Genomic DNA, 20,881 nt, shown 5'->3' on the forward strand with positions numbered 1-20,881 from the left:
CTGGCCCTTTTTCTGCCATTCTGATTGCATTGACTCTTGTGGAATAAAGTGCTAAGACTCAGCAACTCATTGGGATATCTGGTCGGCATGGATGGGTTGGACCAGAGGGTCTGTTTCCATGCTGTACATCTCTATGACCCTATGGTTTAACTTTAATGAAACAATGTGACTCTTCCTAATTACCTTGCGTTTGAGTGCACAGCTATAAGCTCTAATGAGAAAGCAGGCTCAAAAAGGGCTGGATAGCCTTCTCCTGCTTTTTGTTTGCATGTTCATAAATATTAAGTCACAATAGTTGTGCCCATTCCTAGAATATACGCAAGGATTTTTCAAAATATCCTTGAACTCTCGATACTCATTTTCAACATTTTAAGTATCCATATAAAACTTGTACAGACTGGAATGCTTTCTATTTGAAACATCACTACTATTAAGTCACTGTTGAACAACAGTGTAAAACAGGAACTGAAGGTTAAAAAGTTAATAACACATTGTTTACCCTACAAAAGGTTACAATATTTGGTTCCTTGATTTGACAATCACATTAGATTATGACCAAAATAATTGCATTAGACTGGTGGAAGCAAAGGATCCCTGAATTCAGTCCAGGAGTATTGATCATCAGCACCAGTTTCATATGGTTTGCAACAAAAGGCTATATCAGTGCACATTTATTGCATACTCTCTAGCCATTCACAGAAAATACTTTTGAGGCTTCTGGACTGGCTAATTTAAACCATTCAGCCCAAAAATACTTACAGCCCTTGACAAGATTATTCTGAGTAAATACACTCAAATACAACTATGAAGCTCTAACAGCTGTTGCAGAACCCTGGGAATTACTCATTCAAATTTATGCAACCAATTTGAAAACTTCAGCATTTCACTCTGCAACGATTCATTGATTCCATGCAAGTAATTCTTAAAGTTAATACCCATAATAATTCCCCAACTTTCAGTTAATGCCATGAAACATCTGCTACTGCACTTGGGATGAATAGGTATGGTACCTGTCAGATTGCTACACAACATTGACAAAGCAAACAAGATTTAACATACGCACAAGATTCCATCAGTAATCTGGTGAAGACAGATGCACAGGCACCGTGCTTGCATTTTCCAGTCCCACATTTTACACTAATTATTGGGAAAAACAAATGAGGACACATACATATCAAATATCAAACTGCTGTGGGAGAATAAGAATTTGAATTTCATCCATTACGTCAGGCATTATTCTCTAGTTAAGGGGGCAAGCATAAAAACTACTTTTAGACCTGTAATCAGCACACAAATTCAATGCCAAAATATTTTAACTGCATCATGGACTATCAACCATCTTATTTTGATAACGAGCCTTTGTCACCAAGGACAAGGGCAGCAATTTCACAATAAGACCACCGGTTGAGGCTGTGTTCTAGATTACATTATCTTTATTTATTTCATTGTGGCCCAAAAACTGGAACACCTGACCAGGATGGATCATTAAAACTTCATTAGGCTTACAGTAAATTATTCAGGCCTAACATCATCTGTTTATATGGCCAGCACTGCAAGCATCTTGGAAATAATATTTTGAAATCCACAAGTAGATGAAACAATGTTAGCTGCAGTGAATCTCTCTCAGAAGATACTTTCTAAAGAGCCTTGGTGAGTCATTGCTCAGTGTGATCACTATCAATAATTGATTCAGTCAGTTGGCCAGGGAAAGGACAAGAATCAGAAAATAAAAGTCTGAAAATCAGATTCCATGTCAAGATTATTCATTCAGTTACTCAAGGGTGGTGATCTGAAAGTGGTCTTAAAATAGGAGTATTTCTTAAATCTTGCTGCAGACAGTTATTCTATAGCTGTGATATCATACTATTTAGAAACACAATTTGTTCCATTTGTTTTTGAAAAATGAACCCATGGGATGACAGATTTTTCTTATAGACAAAAGGTGATCAAAAACTTACATACCATGAAAATTTTAGACATTGCGAAAAGCTAGACCTGCTAAAATAGAATTCTTGGCCCAATAGTTATTGCAGGTATGGCTATTGAGCTACAGAAATCAAAATGGAAGTACAACACAATGAGCCATGATCTCCAGAATAGAGGAGGATCAGGGTATAGGTGAAAAGGTTCATTTAACCAAGGTATCCTCAAATCAAGCAACTCCAAAATCCCTTTATGCTGATTAATCAGCCTTTAAAAAACATTCCAACCTAACTAAACCAACTAACCAGATGATTTCAGTACCATACAAAAATGCAAAGACAGAACACAAAACAATAACAATTAAATTAAACAGAGCTTGGAAGATTCGTTCCAAGTTTCTTCTGTTTTCCACCTCTACCTACAAAAAAAAGGGACACCAGCCCTCCAGTATCTGATTCACAGAGATCTCAGGCTGAACACTACAATCATGCATAAACAAAATCAAAATAATTATTTCCTGAGATATACAACTTGGGAATGTTCCACAGCAGATGTAATTAAAATGGTTAAATATTAAAATATGAATTTGGAAAGAAGTTCAATAAACAAAAGAAATTAGTTTCTGAGAAATACAATGTACAGTATTTGCAGTACCCATTAGCACACTAAACATCTCAAAAAGAGCACTTCAAAGAAAGGACAATTAGGGATGATCAATAAAAGGTTTGATTGTACATAATGCTCACATCTGTGAGCAAATGTTGAAAGCGATCTCCAATTATCCCAGAACCCCATATTTGCTTTTATTATGGTTCCTTGCAGATGTCTCCTCCCTTTATTGCCATCAGCTGTCAGAACAGTGGGGCCCCTGATCACTGGAATTCCCTTTCACCCCTCTCTTCCTTGAATAGCTTCCTTAAAAGCTTGATCAAAGTTGATTTTAATCACATCTCCCAAAAATTCTTTATTTGCTCAGTTTTTATCATTCTAGATTTGTGGAATATTTCTCCATATTAAAAAATGGCAATTATTTAGTCATATGAGAGTGCTGCTGGTTTGGCCAGCAATTACTGGCCATTCTTAATTGCCTCAGGTGGTGATGGGGAGCTACCTTTTTGAATTGCTAACCCTTGGGATATATGGTTATCCATTATATTTGTGGGAGGGGATGCCAGCATTTTGACCCAGTGGCATTCAGGTTGGTGTGTGGCTTGGAGGGAAGCTTGCCGGTGGTGGCATTCCCATGCATCTTGTCCCTCTTGGTGGCAGAAGTGAAGGGAGCCTTCTTGAGTTATCACAGTGCATCTTGCAAATGATGGCCAGGCATTTGGGTAAGAGACGATTAATTACAATTCACAGAATACCCAGCCTCCCACCTTCTCTTCAAAAACTTCCAAATAATCTTTGGGCAATTCAGGTTGGACAATAAATGCTGCCCAATGATGTTAACAACAACCAAAGAACAAATTAAACAAAAAGCCACCGTATTTCAACATGACTAGTTCAGTTCAGTTTCTGGTCAATAGCAATAATCAGGATGTTGACAGTGGGAGGTTCAGAGAAGAGAATGTCAAAAGGCAATGGTTAGAATGTCTCTTTCTGGACAAGGTTATTTCCTGGCACTTAAGTAGCATCAATGTCACTTACCACTTGTTTGCATTTCAGCTCATTCACAAACCATCTCTTGTCTGAGCCAGTAATCATGGAAACAGAAATTGCAATGAGTGTCAAGTTACTCGTTTTCAGAAACTACAGAAATCTTCAACAATCCTGAGAGTTTAAAACAGTTCTTTGCTTCTTAGTCCAGAATCAGGAATACAGAAAAAGAGAGAGACATTGCTCCTAACAATCGTCTTTGCAATATCTAGTGTCTTCAGCAACTTAATATTACAAGAAGAGAATTAAATTGGTTGAAGACTGGCATGGTGAAATCAGTGATCTTGGGAAGAAGCAGAAATGGATTTGATGGTGCTTCAGCCCTGTTTTGTCCCTATGCAATTATATATGATAGAAACATTTCAAAGAGTTGTGAGAAAAGCAGTTAATTAAATTTGGCTTACATTTAATTTAGAAGCTCAACTGTGGACATGACTACCCAATATCCAATACTGCCCTGCATTTCACTGGATGGATATTTCATATTTGCTTTTATTCATCTCGCTGCCAAGTTTAGAGGTTTGCACTGCAATGTTTTTGGGATGGGTAGTTTTTTGATCACGCAAGTAATTGAAGAATTCTTTTAAAACTTGCATTATATACATGGGAACAAGTCAGCCATTCAGTCCATTAAGCCTGTTCAACAATTCCTTCAAGTCAATTCAGCTATTTTTCAACCTCACAGTTGATACTCTTATTACATCTCACAAACTGAATTCCTGCAATTCGAAAAATCAGGAGAGATAGGCAGTAGACATGTAACAGAAAACAAGATCCCACTGTGAGATGAATAACCAGTATATTTGTTTTAATGCTTCAAGGAAGACTACCAGCTACAAAACTGGAAGGACTTTTGCTCAAGAAACTATCACAATTAAGAAAAAACAGATTAGCTCCGATTGATCTCAGTTTACACTCTATGAACAGCACCTTCAACATCATAGCATTATTTTAATATTAATGGCACAGAAGTCATCTTTGACTCAGCTGGGAGCAGAATCTAAGTGACATTGGACTCATTCAGGCTGAATTGCATGGGTAAGCTCGGTCTCGATTAGTCCTGAAGTGATATTCTTATGTCACGAATGTGTCACTTCTTGAAACATGCGATTACTTGTATAAATGTATTAGTATCAGCAGCAGCATTACAGGAGCCAAATGTTGGACAATAAATTCAAATAAAAGCAAGTCTGACGGCTCACATTTTGGAACCAATTAAAGCTACCAGTAAAAGGTCGACAGTAAAGTATAACAGGCTCATTAAAACAGATTTAAGTGAATCCATGGTGGATAAGAAAACAATTGGCAAACTTATTAAATTAATACTTAATAACCATTTTCATAGCAGAGAATGGAGCTCAAAGTCGAAGGTAACCACTGTTCGCTAGGCTTGCAAAGTTACAATGCCACTCATTATTTTGCAAGGAACTAATATCACAAACTAGAGCCATTGGAGTGCTCCTGAAAAAAAAAAGGCATACTTTGTCCAAGCTTTTCACCCTACAACTCATCACGACAATTTGCAAGTAATACCATGTTGGGGAAAACAAAATTTACTGTATATTTTAAGAGAATGCTGAATGGTTGACAAGTGCACTGAATGGTCCATGAATTGCTATTGAGAATGCACCAGTTGACAATGACAGACATAACTGCCAAGTGTTGTTTACATTTTAAACCAGACAGGTTGACTTCAATTGGTCCTGAGAAAAGAACCAGCATATAGCTGTCATTTTTTTAAATTATTGAGACAGGTGCAGTGTGTACACAATCTTTCTGTCCACAAAGAACAGAGCACTGTATATTAATGTACGTGCTTCCAAGTACACACTACTTCTCCACACTGAATCAGACTGACAATCCTGAATTAGTTGTCCGTGTATTGAAAGTTAGAGTGTGTCAGATGTACAGCAAGGATACAGACCCTTCAGTCCAACTTGCCCATGACAACCAGATATCATAAATTAATCTAGTCTTTTTTGACAGTAAATGGGCACCATCCCCCCCAAACTCTTCCTATTCATATACCCATCCAGATGCCTTTTAAATGCTCCAATTGTAACAGCCTCCACCACTTCCTCTGGCAGCTCATTCTATACATGCACCACTCTGGCATGAGAAAGTTGCCCCTTCGGTCTTTTTTATATCCTTACCCTCTCACCTGAAACTTGGACTTTCCTACCATGGGGAAAAGGCCTTGTCTATTTATCCTGTCCATGCTCCTTGTGATTTTATAAACTTCTACAAGATCACCCCTCAGCTTCAGATACTCCAGGGAAAACAACCTCAGCCCTTCCTTTAGACTCTTCCTTTAGCGCAAACTCTCCAACCCTGGCGACATCCCTGTAAATCTTTTCTACACCTGTTTCAAGTTTAATATCTTTCATGTAGGGAGACCAAGATTGAATGCAGTATGCCAAAAGCGGACTAACCAATGTCCTGTACAGCTGCATCATGACCTCCCAACTCCTGTACATGACCAATAAAGGCAAGCGTACCAAACGCCCTCTTCATCACCTTGACTCACAATGCTTTTTTTCTACATGTAAAAGACTGTTTAGCAAACACTCAACTGCTGAATCACATCTACTGTTGGACACTTAACAGTTTTAAGTGCTGACTGTTTGATTATCATGAGTAACATGCTCAATGCAAGTAGCTGATGAACTACATTGTTTAATATGATCAGCTTGTCTTTGAGTCACACATCTACCATCACACCAGCAGTCACATTCATAATGCAAATGGTGCATCTGCAGAACATCTTTCTAGCTTGATGGCAGCATTCTGTGCGTGGTAAACACCAATCAAGTTGCTACTGTCAGGTAACAATGTGAAACATCTAGTTTCATATGTTGCTCAAATTGGAGTCTTAGACCTGTACACCAATATATTATATACGCAAGTGAGAAGTGATCTGTTGAGGGTAGCCATTATGCAACATGACAACACATTAAGCTTGCATAGCAATCCATGAGTCTAACATCAGTCATGAGATGAGTGGGTGGATGTTACTGGAACCTATCAAGAAGGGAACTAAGCATTTGGACAAGTATGAGCTGATCAGAGTGTGTCAGCATTGGCATGTAAATGACATGCTGTGTTTAGATCAAGATTTAAGGAGATGACTCATTGTTGGTACGGGAATGTCTATGAATATAGGTTAAAAAGTCATGCTAGATAGTTATTAAAGACAGAAGACAACTGGGAGTTGACAGTGATCACACACAAGGTTCAAGAGTGAGAAGGCAGGAGCTTCTGGGTAAGTCCAGCCAAATTGGAAATTGAAACCTATTCTGGTGGTGTCACTGCATCACAAACTAACCAATTGAGCTCGCCCACAATTCTGTGCACATTGCCTCTAAGGAACATTCATGACATTCAATAAAGTACTTTCAAAAGCTATTTAGGGGCAGATGTTCGCAGATAAAAGGGATGGCTGGAAAATGGGAAGCCTTCAGAAATGAGTTAACTTGAGTCCAGAGACAGTATATTCCTGCGAGGGTAAAAGGAAAGGCTGGTGGGTGGAGGGAATGCTGGACGACTAAAGAAATTGAGGGTTAAGAAAAAGAAGGAAGCATACAGACAGGAGAGATCGAGCAAATCCTTACAAGATTATAAAGGCAGGAGGAGTATACTTAAGAGGGAAATCTAGAGGGCAAAAGAGGACATGAGATAGCTTTGGAAAATAGAGTTAAGGAGAATCCAAAGGGTTATTACAAATATATTAAGGACAAAAGGGTAACTAGGGAAGAAATTGGCCCCTCAAAGATCAGCAAAGTGGCCTTTGTGTAGAACCGCAGAAAATGGGGGAGATGCTAAACGAGTATTCTGCATCAGTGTTTACTGTGGAGAAGAACATAGAAGATATAGTCTGTAGGGAAATAGATGGTGACCATGCCCATATGACAGAGGAGGCAGTGTTGGATGTCTTGAAGCGCATAAAGGTGAATAAATCCCCAGGACCTGATCAGGTGTACCTTAGAATTCTGTGGGAAGCTAGGGAAGTGATTGCTGGGCCTATTACTGAGAGATTTGTATCATGATAGATAGTCACAGGTGAGGTGCTGGAAGACTGGAGGTTGGCTGACATGGAGCCACTATTTAAGAAAGGTGGTAAGGTCAAGCCAGGGAACGATAGACCAGTGAGCCTGACGTGGGTGGTGGGCAAGTTGTTGGAGGGAATCCTGAGGGACAGGGTTACATGTATTTGGAAAGGCAAGGACTGATCAGGGATAGTCAACATGGCTGAACAAAGAGACCTTGGAGTGCAGGTTCATAGCTCCTTCAAAGTACAGTCACAGGTAGATAGGATAGTGAAGACAGTGTTTGGTATGCTTTCTTTTATTGGTCAGAGTATTGAGTACAGGAGTTGGGAGGTCATGATGCGTCTGTCCAGGACATTGGTTAGAACTTTTGGAATGTTGCATGCAGTTCTGACTTTCCTATCGGAAGGATGTTGTGAAACTTGAAAGGGCTTAGAAAAGATTTACAAGGATGTTGCCAGGGTTGGAGGATTTGAGCTATAGGGAATGGTTGAATAGGCTAGGGCTGTTTTCCCTGGAGCAGAGGCTGAAGGGTGACCTTGTAGAGGTTTATAAAATTATGAGGGGCATGGATAGGATAAATAGACAAGGTCTTTTCCCTGGGGTGGGAGAGTCCAGAACTAGAGGGCATAGGTTTAGGGTGAGAGGGGAAAGATATAAAAGAGACCCAAGGGGCAGCTTTTTCACGCAAAGGGTGGTACATGTATGGAATGAACTGCCAGAGGAAGTGGAGGTGGCCAGTACAATTCCAACATTTGAAATGCATCTGGATGGTGTATAAATAGAAAGGGTTTAGAGGGATGTGGGCCAGGTGCTCACAGGTGGAATGAGATTGGATTGGGATATCTGGTCAGCATGGACAAGTTGGACCAAAGGCTCGTTTCTGTGCTGTACATCTCTATGACTATGAAAGTATCACAAGAGATCTAAAGAAAGGAAGAGAAAAGAGGAAAATTAAAGTCTTGATTTTACACAGTTCATTTGACCTCAGGATGTCTCAAAGTGCTTTCTTGCCAATTAATCTTCTCAAAGCATATTGTTGTGATGCAATGCAATTATTAGCTAAAACCAAGCTACAGATCATGAGAAGCTGGTGATAGTGATTCCCCAGGAATCTTAGTTTTCACCATGCACAAAAACAGGGATGGAAGTATTAACTTTTATATCCAAGTTTGCAAGATGTCACCAAGTAAGAAAGCACTCAGTATGATGCAGATGAGCAAGAATGGGTCAACGGCAGAATACAAGGTGGAACTCAACATGAGCAAGTGGGAGGTCATCCATCCATTTATTTTATATTCATTCACAAGATATGGATATTGCTGACTGGACCAGCATTTCTTGCACATCCTGACTTGCCCTTGAGAAGGTCATGGTGAGCTGCATTTTTGAAACGGTGCAATCCAGTTGGCTTAAGTAGATCGCAATGGTGTGAAAGAAGTTCCAGGATTTTGACCGAGCAAGCGAAGGAATGTCAATATATTTCCACGTCGGGTTGGTGAGTGGCTCAAACAGAAACATGCATGGTGTAGTTCTGTGAAACTAAGGAACTGCACAGATCATAAGATATAGGAACAAAATTAGGTCATTCAATCCATCGGATCAGCTCTGCAACTCCATTGTGGCTGACCTGTTCTTCAACTCTACTCTCGTCTTCTCCCTATTACCTTAATTACCTTACCAAGAACCTATACATCTGTCAAATACATTCAATGACGTGGCCTCCACAGTCTGTGACAATGAATTCCACAGATTTGCCACCTCTACCTGAAGAAATTCCTACTCATTTGAGTTCAAACAGGGCACCCCTTCATTGAGGCTGTGCGCCTCAGTTCCAATTCTCTCCTACCAGTGAAAACACCTTTTCCAAATCCACTCTATCCAGTCCCTTCAGTTATCTGCAAGTTTCAATCAGATCCACTCCTCATCCTTCTCAACTCCTAAGTATATAATCAGACACCACATAAAACAAGCCCTTTATCCTTGGTTCACTCTTGTCAACTCCCTCTGGACTTTCTCCAACACTGACATATCCTTCTTTAAATACACTCAATATTCCAAATGCAGTCTGACCAGATCCTTTTCAGTATACAGTATCTCTACTCTTCTATTCAAACCCTCTTGAAATAAATGCTAACATTGCATTTGACTTCCTAATTGCCAACTGAACCTGCACCTAACCTTAAGAGAACCTGAACTCGGACTCCCTAGTCCCTTTGAGATTCAGATTTCAAGTATCTTTGTGTTCTCGGGTGACTCAACAACTATGCCCTCAGTTACTCCTTCCAGAACATAGAATTCAGGTCAGGAACAGTTACGGTCCCAAAACTGGCCCCTGCGTCACTAGCTGTCATCCTGAAAAAGACCCCTTTCCACTACTCTCTGCTTCAACCAGTCAGCTGATCTTCAATCCATGTCAGCACTTTGCACTTAACACCCTGGGCTCTTATCCTATTTAGCAGCCTCCTGTCTGGAACCTCATTCAAGGCCTGTTGTTAGAAATCCAAATAGATCAAGGCCACTAGCTCTCCTTTGTCTAATTTGCTTGCCAGCTATGACCTCCCCTTGACAAAGCTGTGCTGTCATAGCTCTATTTTACCGTGCACTTCCAAGTACTCCACCATCTCATCCTTCCTAATGGACTCGAAAATCTAAGCAAAGACCAAGGTCAGGCTAACTGACCTTTAGATTCCAGTCTTCTGCCTCCCTCCCTCCTTAAGCAAGGATGTTACATTACCCATTTTCCAGTCCTCCAGGACCCTCCCTGACCCCTGTAGTGATTCCTGAAAGATCACCATCAATGCTTCTACAATCTCCCTCAGCTATCTCTTTCAGAACTCTGGGGTGTAGTGAGAAACTGTATAAGGCATGAGCAGGTAGGAAAAAAGTTAAGTTTAGGGTTGCTTGACAAAGGCTCAGCTAGCATGACTTTGACCAGTTAAGAACCTACAGTAAAAATGAGGTGTGGGAGGCAAGGGTAGTGGGTTAACAAGGTGAAAAGCATACATTACATAATGCCAGTTAACAAGGTTAAGAACATTACTGTACAATGCCAGATGGATTAATCTTTACTGTTGATGCTCACTGATTGTATCGGTCACCCAATCAATATTGATGTTGCCTTATTTGGATGCTGCTCCCTGTAAGTGACTACATAATTCCTTAAGAATTTGCTGTTCGAAAGAAGACAGAGAACTCATGTCTCTATGCACGAGCGATCATTCTCTCTCCCTCCAGGGCATGAAATAAAAATGAAGGAGGTAAAGCCGTACTGTGTCTCAGTGTTTGCTTCGACTGATACTGGGATAGGGAAACTGGATGACAATAGTCCATCTGGTCTGGGTGATTTATTCACCTTCAGACCTTTCAGCTTCCTCACACCTTGTCTTCAATGATGGCCACTACATTTACTTCTGCCCCTTACTCTAAGTTCTGGAATGCTGCAGGTGTCTTCCACTGGAAAAACTGCTGCAAAGTACCAATTCAGTTTTGCTATTTTTTCTTCCACCATTTCTCCAACCTCATTTTCTAGAGGTCCAATGTCCACTCTTGCCTCTGAGTTTTTAGATATCTAAAAACTCAATCTTCTTTTATATTAATAGCGAGCTTACTCTCATATTTCATTTTCTCCCCTTTTGTTTTTTTCGTTATCCTGTTAACTTTTAAAGGCTTCCCAATCACCTTGTATCCTACTAATCTTCACCACACTGGATGCTTTTTTCTTTTGCTTTTCTGCTGTCCCTGACTTCCCTCTTCAGCCATGTTGGAAGGAGGGGACTGGGGAAATACTTGCTCTTGGAGTGACATGTGCCTATCACTTACATTTTGAGGCGAGCCGACTAAAACTATGTTGGCATTTTAGGAGAGCACAGATTCCCCAGAATACTGTTGCTATAAAGGCAAAATGACAGGATGCACTGTAAAAACTTAGCTTATATTCCCTTCAGTTTAGAAAGCTCAGGGAACATTACACCGAAGTGTTTAATTTAAAAGGAATTCAATAAGGAGAACTAAGAGAAACAACTTCCTATGATGTGGGGTTTCAAGACAATGGGATAATCTTAAAATTAGAAACAGGCTTTTAACTGGGGCTTTTTCCCAAATTCACGAAGGAAGCTAGACATCTAAAATTCTTTTTCTCCCTGAAAACATCTGTGGACACTGAACTAATGAATTACATTTTTATTGAAGAATATGAAGTAATCTGGAATAAAAGACAAGCAAATCATGATTAGAAATCACCAAAAATGGAAGGACAACCTCAGGGAGCTAAACAGCCTACACCCCCTCCTCTGTGATGACTATGCTTGCACGAACATTATGTTCTTGGAAGTGACGTACATTTCCAAGTGCTCTGCACCAGAAGAGCCTAAAATCCTCAGAAAAATTACTTGGAAACATTCATTTCCTTCGACACACCAAGCATTTTGAGTAGAAATACCAATTTCTGTGCAGTTTTCAATGTAAGGTTCCTGAGGCTACACACTGACTGGATTAGAAAGATTAGATTCACAATATATAGTGCACTTACAATCACAGGAAAAGGACAATATCTCAACCCAATGGGAGTAGATCGATAGTGCATTTGAGGGGGATTTGGGGAAAAAATCCTTTTTGCCCTCATTAAAAAATATGGAGAGTTACTGTTGCACAAAGGGGCCTGGGTCTGAAAAAGTTAGTACTGGAGAGGGCCATACATACCACCTACGATAATGTGTCACATGGACCTGATGGGAGAATATTTTAACATCTCAAAGGGACTAAGACCTACTACTTGAGGACTCCTCAGTCTCTTGAACAATGTCTACCATATCAGTGTAACTTCTGCTTCATAGCTAACATGCAATAAACTACATCGGATTTAGGACAAGGGACACTTCTTGAGAGACTACCAAGTGATTTCCCTTGATCACACCAGACCAAGTAGGCTTTTGAGATCTCTACATTAAAAGGGAATGGTAGCAGCAAGCTTACCACGTGGTGAACAATTGTTAATGGCTGTCTGCACAATCAGAATAAAATGACATTAAGAGTGGTTGCTATTTATTCAAAACTAAACCTATTTGACATCAAAAATTTGGTCTCACATTTTAGCAAGGTTTGTAATTTGTGACACCCCTTGAATCATCTTTTGATACAAATATGTATACAATGGATTTTTAAAAAATCAATACTTCATATAAAACAGTGAGCTGGTGGAAAAAGAGCAGTGACATGAGAGAACTATTTGTCCATCTGAGTATCCATGTCATCTGATTTAACTTTGCACCAGCTGCATGCGCAATCAGCACTCTGAACAAAATTCAAGGATATTTGAGACCATAAACTCCCAAGCTACAATGTTAATCTATTTATGGTACTGCAATTATATCTCCATACTGGAGGATGTACATAGTTGTTCGGTGTTGCCACTTGGACTGCATCTGAAAGCGTTGTTTCTGAGGTTTATGTTATATTAGTCTAAAAATATTGAGCAAAGACAAAAATTTGATCTGATGTTCTAAACTTGTTCCCATGGCACATTTTAAACTGCATAAAATGAGCCATAAAGTAAAAGCAGTTGCAGCACACAGTCACTGACTGCGGTAGGGAAAAGACAAGAAGCTTATTATCACAAAAAAACCAAGTACACCAATTGAAGGGCAATTTTACCAATTGTATACATCAGGAAATCTTTTCCTTCAAATAGCTCACTTTACTAAGGGAAAGGAGCAGCAATAAAGCAATTTTTGATTGAATGCATATAGTTTAAATCAGCAAAATCAGACTAAGATCACCTCATTCACTTAAGAGTCAGAGGTGTACAGCATGAAAACAGACCCTTCGGACCAACCCGTCCATGCCGACCAGATATCCCAGCCCAATCTAGTCCCACCTGCCAGCACCCGGCCGATATCCCTCCAAACCCTTCCTATTCATATATCCATCCAAATGCCTCTTAGATGTTGCAATTGCACCAGCCTCCACCACTTCCTCTGGCAGCTCATTCCATTCACGTACCACCCTCTGTGAAAAAGTTGCCCCTTAGGTCTTTTATATCTTTCCCCTCTCATCCTAAACCTATGCCCTCTAGTTCTGGACTCCCAGACCCCAGGGGAAAGAATTTGCCTATTTACCCTATCCATGCCCCTCATGATTTTATAAACCTCTCTAAGGTTCCGACGCTCCAGGGAAGACAGCCCCAGCCTGTTCAGCCTCTTCCCCCATAGCTCAAATCCTCCAACCCTGGCAACATCCTCAAATCTTTTCTGAACCCTTTCAAGCTTCGCAACATCTTCCCAATAGGAAGGAGACCAGAATTGCATGCAATATTCCAACAGGGGCCTAACCAATGTCCTGTACAGCTCCAACATGACCTCCCAACTCCAGCGCTCAATACTCTGACCAATAAAAGGAAAGCATACCAAACGCCTTCTTCACTATTCTATCTACCTGCGACTCCACTTTCAAGGAGCTATGAACCTGCACTCCAAGGTCTCTTTGTTCAGCAGCATTCCCTACGACCTTACCATTAAGTGTATAAGTCTGCCACTTCTCAGCCCATTGGCCCATCTGGTCAAGATCCTCTTGTAATCTGAGGTAACCCTCTTCACTGTCCACGACACCTCCAATTTTGGTGTCATCTGCAAACTTACTAACTGCACCTGTTATGCTCGCATCCAAATCATTTATGTAAACGACAGACAGTAGAGGCCCCAGCATCGATCCTTGTGGAACTCCACTGGTCACAGGCCTCCAGTGAAAAACAACCTTCCACCACCACCCTCTGTCTTCTACCTTTGAGCCAGTTCTGTATTCAAAAGGCTATTTCTCCATGTATTCCATGAGATTGAACCTTGCTAATCAATCAGTCTCCCATGGGGAACCTTGTTGAACACCTTACTGAAGTCTATATAGTTCACATCTACCACTCTTTCCTCATCAATCCTCTTAGTTACTTCTTCAAAAAACTCAATCAAATTTGTGAGACATTACTTCCCATGCACAAAGACATGTTGACTATCCTGAATCAGTCCTTGCCTTTCCAAATACATGTACATCCTGTCCCTCAGGATTCCCTCCAACAACTTGCCCACCACCAACGTCAGGCTCACTGGTCTATAGTTCCCTGGCTTGTCCTTACCACCCTTCTTAAAACAGTGGCACCACGTTAGCCAACCTCCAGTCTTCCGGCACCTCACCTGTGACTATCAATCACCTCTCTAGCTTCCCCACTGAGTTCTAAGGTACACCTGATAAGGTCCTGGGGATTCATCCACCTTTATGCGTTTCAAGACATCCAGCACTTCCTCCTCTGTACTATGGACTTTTTGCAAATGTCCATATATATGAATTATTAAGCACTCAAATCCAATAAGAGTTAGAAATAGAGTCAATTACTAAAACAAAATACAAGTGGCTGGTCATCAATCACCCCAATGCATCAGGATAACTTTAATTGAAATGTTCTGAGAAATGAATACACATATGGCAGACTTGCAGCATGATTGACAAAAATTCCAGTTTTTTGGATGGAAAATTGAACGTGCTTTTTCAGGTGCATCTGACGTGATATTGCTCCCTGGATGTTCTGGCAAGCTCTTCAATACTAAAGTGAACGATAAACTCCATGCATAACGAAAGGAATATTGTACCGAGAAGCTCAACAGGTCAGCAAAATCATTCAAAAGTTATAAGTAAAATATTTTCCTTTCTTTTTCCACTACTTCTGCTCATTAAGTGTTAATTGCTTTATTCTAGGGCTATTTAGACTAATCAGTAACTTGCAATAAAGTACAAACAACTTTGCATGATGGAACGACACAAATTCAGTAAAGTGAACATAAAAGCTTGGCAACAGATTTTCTGTCCACCGCCCATGAGGTTGATGTTTATACAGTAGACAGAAAATCTTTAATTATTCAATATGGAGGCAGCACAGAGCAAAATATCTCAGCCTTGAATGAGGCCCACAGAACAGTTTACAACAGGGTCTAGTGACTGCAAACAATAATGGAAACGATCTCTTCTTGGCTCCATTTGGAGTGTCCATTGCTACTTTGCAAAAAAAAAAATCAGTGAACCCAGGACAGATGAGTAAGCATTCTTAACCTTTAATATTGCATTCTAACAAGTGGTTGACCTCAACAAAAATCAATGATACCAAGTTGCAAGTTTGCCATGTTCACCCCATTAAACAAAGTTAAAAGTAGTTTTTAAAGCTTTAGACATGACTACAGACCTGGGGGTTTCAAAACTCGCTGCAGTTTTATATCCAAAGGTTCTTTTGATACTTGGTCATTAACACCGTATAATGAATGGTTATGACACTGAGAAGCTGCTTAAAAATAAATAAAAACAGCAAAACCAAAAACTCAGTTTAGTATCATGTTTTCCTAAACAGCTAACTTTCAATACTGTTTTAGGTTTTTCAATTTGCCCATTGAATCAGCTACATTGTAGCTAAAAATGCTACAATGGAAGACTGATAGAGGAAATATATATTTCCACAAAAAAAAATCAAGTTCCATTCAAAGGCAGACTTAACCCAAATTAAAACTTCAGAACACCTCATTGAATTAGGAACCGTTGACCAATATTTAATAGCTCATTCATCAGTGCAGAGGCACAAAAAGACACAGGATTTGGAGACAAGAGAATTATTGACATTGTTATTTTCCATCACAAAGTGTATAATTAACCTTCGAATGGAGATTTCTCTCTAAAAACTCAAAATGGCTGTTAATTATTCAAAAACAGAATTTTGTATTCTATATTAAATTCTAGATATTTTAAAATTAAAGTATGTTTGCCAATTGCATAGTCGTATACTTGAGGTCCAAATAGTGCAGAGCCTTCATGTTTCCTTCCACCCACAAAAACTTGAAGAATGAAGAAAGCACCAGTTTGGTGCTTTGACTTGGAAGGAACACATCAAAGCATACACTAATTCTAACAGTCACTATAACTCACCCCCGTCAAGACTTACACATGAAGGATGGCTGCTTCGACAAAGTGTAAGGGAATGTCACTTGCTCTTACTCCAGCAAAATTTAGGGTTAATACATAATGGCTGGAAGCAGCATTGAAAAACGCTTCCAGTTTTTGTATACTACTAATCACCAGAAAGAACCAAATTAGTTCCAAATTGACAGCCATTGAGAACCCTGTGCAAATTATCAACATTAATTTACATCATGGACAATTATTTGAAATAAGTACACCACATTGCACAGCTTCAAAAACTCAATGTTGGTCAGACATCATACATTTACTGAAGGGCAGATTCGTGGTAAAAATCTAATGCCATTTACTTAACTCTCAAATGTTTTGGGCAATCCAGAGGTTGAGGAAGTCAAAATCTTTCAAAAACTTCAAATAAAGTAACTTGATATAGTTATTACTAGTATAGATTAGGAAAACTTTGATAACTTTTAGACAGGCTCATGTTTCACATAATCCAAGCACCAGATTGACCTGCTGTATTAGATAGTGACACTTGCAAAAACTGCATTAACAGATTTGGTTCCGTTATACATTCAAAATCAATTTACAACACAGTGATTTTTTTTTGGGTGCAGAGAAGTCCTGAACTGATGCTAGGCCTATTCATCCTATGGATAACCTGTCAAACCCGTCACCATTTACTGTTCTCGACCTGATGGAATACCAAAAGAAAACCAGAAATAAATCATGTGATATGTTTCAAAAGCTTCAAACTAATTTAGTTCTCAATGTATAGTCCTACACAGCCATCCAAAATACCAAGTTATCATTGCTTTTCTATTCAAGTAGGCAGTAAATTAACTGACATAAAACAAAAAATCCTTTTCAAGACACTGCAAACAAAAAAAGTCACTGGCATAGATACGGATGTCAAAACAGTTTTAAAATGTTTAATGCAAAGAAAAGCAGCCATGTAGATTTGAAGGAAGAGTGTTTGGCAGAACCAGAGACATTTACAGCATAGGAGGTTATTAATTCAACAAGATCTGGACTGGCACATTTGCTTGGGCCAACAAGCAACTGAACAAGTGTAAGTCTTTAGCATAAAAAGTTTGGATATGCAGGCGTAACAGCATTTGCTCAAATGTATGAAAACTACATACACAGACGCATGTCATATGACAGTTTGACAAAATAAAAATGAAAGAAATGGTTTATAACCAAGGGCTGGAAACAGTTTTTTTGCATCGAGTATAAACAGCCTGAGACAAGATAACTGTTCTTTCATTTATTTCAAGGCTAGACTGTACAATTACAGTATCGCATCTATAATTAATGAAGCTAGTCATTAACATGTCATGCATGACTATTGCCCCAGTATCTAAAGTGAAATAGTTGAGTGCCTCCAGCGTGTATACATATATATCATAACATTCCAAACTTCATTTCTAAACCAAAGAACCCAATGAGCTGCAAATAAAAACAGGAATTGCTGGATTCTAAAGGAGGGTACTGGACCTGAAATGCTTACTACTTTCTTTCCACAAATACTGCATTATCATTGAGTTTTTCCATCAATTTCTGTTCTTATACTGTTCTGTTCATTTTTATACTTTTGTTCCAACATACAAAATAAATATCTCTTGTCAGACACAAACAGCAGCATTCCACAATAATCCTGAAGAGATTCACATAGAAATTAAGCTTGCACACAATTTAGAATGGCGCTCACTATTAGACTGGATGTCAATGTGCAAAGGTTTAGAGAGTTAATTGCAAAACTAGGGTTGATCAGTGAGACCACAGGAAGGCTCTTGTTCATCACTATGGTGCAAATCACACACCACATTCTTACATCAAACCACTAGATTGAGAAATAATCCCCAATACAGTTGCTTCTTTGGTCATGCAATATAGAAAGCAACATGTTCCTCTTCCTTACTGCCATCATTTTAATTATTGTATAAACTTAGGATAAATATAAGTATAGCATATTACTTTACAGAGACTGGAAAAAGTCAACCTCACAAATAAAATTTTCTTTAAAAAAACTACCAGTCATAACTACAAAAAAGTTCAAATGACTCGTAATGGTATTCAACTGCAATCAGTACTAAGTTTGCAAAGATAAATCTGCATAAAACTTCATGAGACTTCAAAAGAAAATTGGATAAAGAAGGAAATTAATTGTTGGGCTAGGAGAAGAGAGACTGATCTTGGTGCTGTCATACATTCAATGGCTGAGAGGCCTCATTCATTATTATTCTGTGATTATATTCACGTATGTTGGAAATCATAGAACAATTACTGCACAGAAAACCATTTTGCCTTCCATATCCATGCTGGTTGTTTGCTAGAGTAAATAACCTGATCCCCTTCCCCTGCCTTTTCCCAAGCCCTGCAATCATTTCCCTTTTCAGATATTAATGATATGTTATGAACCCTACTCAAAGACAATTGGTTGAATTTTATGCAAAATATTGCCACTTCTCTTAGAATATGGCAGCGCCTGTTAGGAACTATTTTGGATATGTATTTTAGTTGACTATTAATTTACCTGTGGTTGCTTCAGATTAAGTTGGGTGTGTCCCTATTGACTTGTCTTCCACTGCAGGATGACGAAAACTGGTTATGAAATACTTGGGTTGCATGAATCACAAGCTCCTGACATTCACATTACTAAGCCTGATCATCTTATCTCAGACCCAAAACTGTAAACCAATGAAAAACTGGGCAAGGTTTTCCTGCTGGGTTGGGACAAGCACGTTTAAGTATGGATACTAGAAGTCTGTTCACATATGCCAGTCTACTTAAATCTGACCTTAATAGTATGTTGACATGAATATCAGCCACCCTGCTGAGCAAAACAAATAATTATTCTATTCTTCTGCTAAGACAATAAACTTACTTCTCAACACAGTTCAACAACTTTGTTAAGCAAACATGGTTGATGTGAAAAAGAATACATTCCAGCTACAAATTAAAACTTTAACCCTTGCCATCAAGGATACTAAAAACATTCACTTGTCCACAGAAAACAAGGGACTTTCTCTTCTAAGTTTGACTCTTTTAGGATAACAAGACTTGCTGGCACTCAGTCAAGTCCAGCAGAGTTGCGTATGTAGCAATAAAGCTTCCTGATAACAGTTCTGCTGCTATTACCATATCTGTGCAATCTCCATGCCAACCTGGGAATGAAACTGGCATCCAGGAAGCAAAACAAACCTTCAGAGACACAAATAAACACTGCTTTTTGTGTGTGGCAGCATACAAAAGTCAGGGATGGGGGTGGGAAAAGAAAGAGCTAAGAAAAGTAATTCCAATGGTACAGCTAAGATAAATTAGGCTAAACTGAATGGCTGCATTAAAACATCAAGCTCTCATCCCAAAGAAATGATAACAATATGTGAATATCAACATCAGCACAGACCTAAATCTTACAGTACTACATAGCAAGGTCCATCTACTTACTGATGGAAATATAAGAACAAGGAAGTAGCTTCCAAAGCAGACAGTGAACAGTTTTTAAGTTTTTAATTCAGTCATTAAGTCTTAAAGTCATTAATTCAGCGAAGTATAATTTGGATCTAGTGAATAACGATTGTAATAACTGTTACTAGCAAAACACTTATACAATGGAAAAATTCCATAACTGGAACTAAAATGATCAAAAGTGAAAAGAACATCCTACGCCATTAACCTCCTGCTGAGCACCCTCAACGCTGAACACTGCGCGCTATCATAATTTTAAAATCTTCTGCTGCCTTACCTGTTTTTCTCCCATTGCCACTTCGCCTCCCTGAGCGATGATGTTGTTGTTGCTGCTGTTGTTGTTGGCGGCGTTGGGTCCCCACGCAGCCTCCCATCAATGATGCCCTTGGCCCAGGTGCGTCTCACCCACGAGCAACAAACCCACCTGAAGTCTGGGAGAAACTCGCAGCAAGCCCCCTGAAGCTCTTCATGGGATCATTTTCTCCAAGACTCACCGTCGAACTCCCCACCCTCCCTCCCAAAAGAACGTACACAAGCAAAATCCTGAAGATCACCCCCAGTCCGTGCAAAGTTTAGGACCAAGAGGATCCCCAGCCCACCCTCAAACCCCAGGCGCAGTGCAGATACAGAACTAACCCTCCTCTCCCTCCCAAACCGGGTACCAGCCCGTAACCAGGGGCAACCAGTCGGCCTTTACCTACGACTGAAAAACTACACCCCTCATCGCTTCACTAAGCTTCCCATCTCGGTCAATAAAGCAGACTCTACACTCTTACTCTTACTCTCCCTCTCTCTCTCGGTGTGTGTGTCACAAAGATAAAGTTGCGCTGTCTACGGAT

General features: G+C 39.5%; 1 protein-coding gene across 1 annotated transcript in view; it reads right to left on the reverse strand.

Annotated features, from left to right (window-relative positions):
* ubtd1b (ubiquitin domain containing 1b) overlaps positions 1–20,535 on the reverse strand; it is a 100,622-nt gene extending 80,087 nt beyond the window's left edge. Inside the window, exon 1 of the mRNA XM_072557173.1 lies at positions 20,320–20,535. Coding sequence (XP_072413274.1) covers positions 20,320–20,416 — 97 coding nt within the window. The 5' untranslated portion in view covers positions 20,417–20,535. The remainder of the gene's footprint in view (positions 1–20,319) is intronic.
* Between the last annotated feature and the right edge of the window lie 346 nt (positions 20,536–20,881).

Source organism: Chiloscyllium punctatum, chromosome 38 (genome assembly GCF_047496795.1).
Source record: "Chiloscyllium punctatum isolate Juve2018m chromosome 38, sChiPun1.3, whole genome shotgun sequence".
In the NCBI taxonomy this organism is placed as follows: Eukaryota; Metazoa; Chordata; class Chondrichthyes; order Orectolobiformes; family Hemiscylliidae; genus Chiloscyllium; species Chiloscyllium punctatum.